Here is a 2,451-nt window from a genome sequence, read left to right on the forward strand (position 1 = left end):
GCACCGTGTTCCACATCTGCATCTGTTACATGGCGGCCCGCGGTGAGGAACTGCATCTCTTCGCAGTGCCCTGCATGATGGCTGACTTTTGCAATGCAACGCTCCGGTGCTGCTATACTACACATTCCTAATATGCGGTTTCAGCCGCACATGCCGTACACAAAGCACCATACACCCGTGAATGTGAAGCACCAGGGCATGCGACCGCGAGTACACACAACGTGTGTGCACGTGAATGTATGACCGCATGAAACCGTACGTGTAGTACTGCAAATATTTGCCGAACGCAAGGATGTGAGATGTGAGGTGTGACGGTGAGACATGTATGTGACAAGGATGTATGGTGGGGATGTGAAGTGTGAGGATGCAACAAAGATGTGAGGTGTGAGGATGCGACAACTGGGGCCGTGACAGACTGGGACTGTACTCATGCATCATGGGGATGCGACACGGCCCCATGTATGCACTACAGTGAGGCGGTGAGGACAGGCACCCGCCCAGACGTGAGAATGCAACGGCACTAGAACACGAGAACACAAGCATGCGTCCAGGGCGTGGCAATAGCTGGGTTCTGCTCATGACGACCATCAAATGCAGGATCGTCCGCGCAGACTGCTGTTACTCCGCTGCTGACGATGCTGCCACCGCGGTGATTTCATGCAATTAGTGTGATGCGAGCCTAGGCGGCATTATTCACTTCACCGCTCACAATCCGCGGACATTCCTTGTGCCGTGCTGCTATCAGGGCCCCTCATCGATTGTTGTTATGGGTCGTTGCTGTTGGATGCCAGACGTGAACCTTGAGAATGACCTTCTGCTACGGCACTGCTGGCTGTGGCTTGCTACTAAGCCACCCTCCATCACAGATGTAATGTAACTGAGTCCTCGCCACTGCTTCCCCACATTATTACCGTTCTCACCTACGCACCACACAGCACCTTACGCACCACACACCCACACCTGGCCTGGGAGTCGAAGCTACGGTCACCGTAGCTTCTCGTAGCGCAGCGAAGAGCGAAGCGGAGGGAAGGCATCTCTGAATCGCGTCCGTGACCGGCTCGCGTCCGGGGCTCGTTGGAAAGTCGCGCTCGATTGGATGGTTCCGGAGCTTTGCGTTTTCGTTAGCGCGCGCCCTCTTCACAATCAGAGGTCGCGGGTTCGAGTCGCACTCCGCGAGTTTCGAGTTGCACACCGAAACGCGAGGATGCGAGGACGACAGGTCGCGGGTTCGAATCTCGGGTCGCACACGACTTGCAGGCGAGGATGCTAGGACACGAGGACACCAGGACGTGAGGACGCGAGGATGCAAGGGCACATGGACGCGTGAGCGTGTGGGCATGTGGGTGCATGGGACGGTGGCACCGTGGATGTAGCCACATGTGGATGTAGCATGGACGCGTGGACGCGGGACATGAGGATGTAACATGGGCGTGTGCATGAAGCTTGGACGCGTGCATGTGTACCGTGAACATGTGGGCGGGGACACACGGATACTGGGCCGTCAGGCCATGGGGACGACTGGGCACGTGGTGGGTAACGAACAACAGACGCGCATAGTTGTGTTGTTTGACATGAACTTGCAAGGTTAAACGTTTATCACAAAATATCAGGATAACCGGGGACGCCTGGGCGTGGCTGTGGGTAGTTCCACGTAGTTCCACTGTGGGACAGGACTTGCAGTGGAAAACTAGACTACAATGGCTCCGCCACGAAATGACGTGAAGCCGCGCACACCGCAACGTTCCCCGGGATAAATTCAGTCGCAGAAATTCTATAGAATCATACGGATTCAGAATACATTCTATCAACCAGTGATGCTGCGCAGCACAGTTATTGTATAGAAGTAATGTGTGCCATTGGCCCTCGAGTGCATTTATTAATTTTGTCAAACGGATCCAGGATAAAATTTATCATACGGATTCAGGATACAATTCTACCAAACAGCGGTACTGCGCAACATACATCCATATTGTATCGATGTACTGTGTTCCATTGGCCCGCAACTGCATTTCTTGAGGATAGGAGGATAACCTGTCGCGACATCAGTCTGACCGGCCATTTCTATGGACAATTCTGGTTCCGGTAAGGAGTCCTGGTTGGGACTGGTGCCCGTGATGTTGCTCCATCTCCTGCATGGGCGGTAGACTAGTAATCCTCTTCCTGACATCACGCAGGATGTCGGCGGTTAGGTACAGTTGCAGGTGGAGGCTTGTGGCTTCTGAGCTTGACGGGCCGGACTCAAGCCACACCTTCCCCCCCGACACCCCAGCTGTCCAGTGCGGATGCAACCAGAAAGGTGCAGGCGCGAGCCAACCGGACGCCTGAGCAAGTGGCGGTGGATCGAGCAGCAGCTGCAGCGTGATGGGCAGATGCACGAGCCAACCGGACACCTGAGCAAGTGGTGGCGGACCGAGCAGCAGCTACTGCTCGGTGGGCGCGGTGGTCGGAGGC

General features: G+C 55.4%; 1 protein-coding gene across 1 annotated transcript in view; it reads left to right on the top strand.

Annotated features, from left to right (window-relative positions):
- VOLCADRAFT_101034 (uncharacterized protein) overlaps positions 1 to 2,451 on the top strand; it is a gene marked incomplete at both ends in the record, with an annotated part of 9,578 nt that overhangs the window by 5,086 nt on the left and 2,041 nt on the right. The window contains one exon of the mRNA XM_002959499.1: positions 2,270 to 2,430. Within this exon, the coding sequence (XP_002959545.1) occupies positions 2,270 to 2,430 (161 nt within the window). The remainder of the gene's footprint in view (positions 1 to 2,269; positions 2,431 to 2,451) is intronic.

This window comes from Volvox carteri (assembly GCF_000143455.1).
Source record: "Volvox carteri f. nagariensis unplaced genomic scaffold VOLCAscaffold_302, whole genome shotgun sequence".
Lineage (NCBI taxonomy): Eukaryota > Viridiplantae > Chlorophyta > Chlorophyceae > Chlamydomonadales > Volvocaceae > Volvox > Volvox carteri.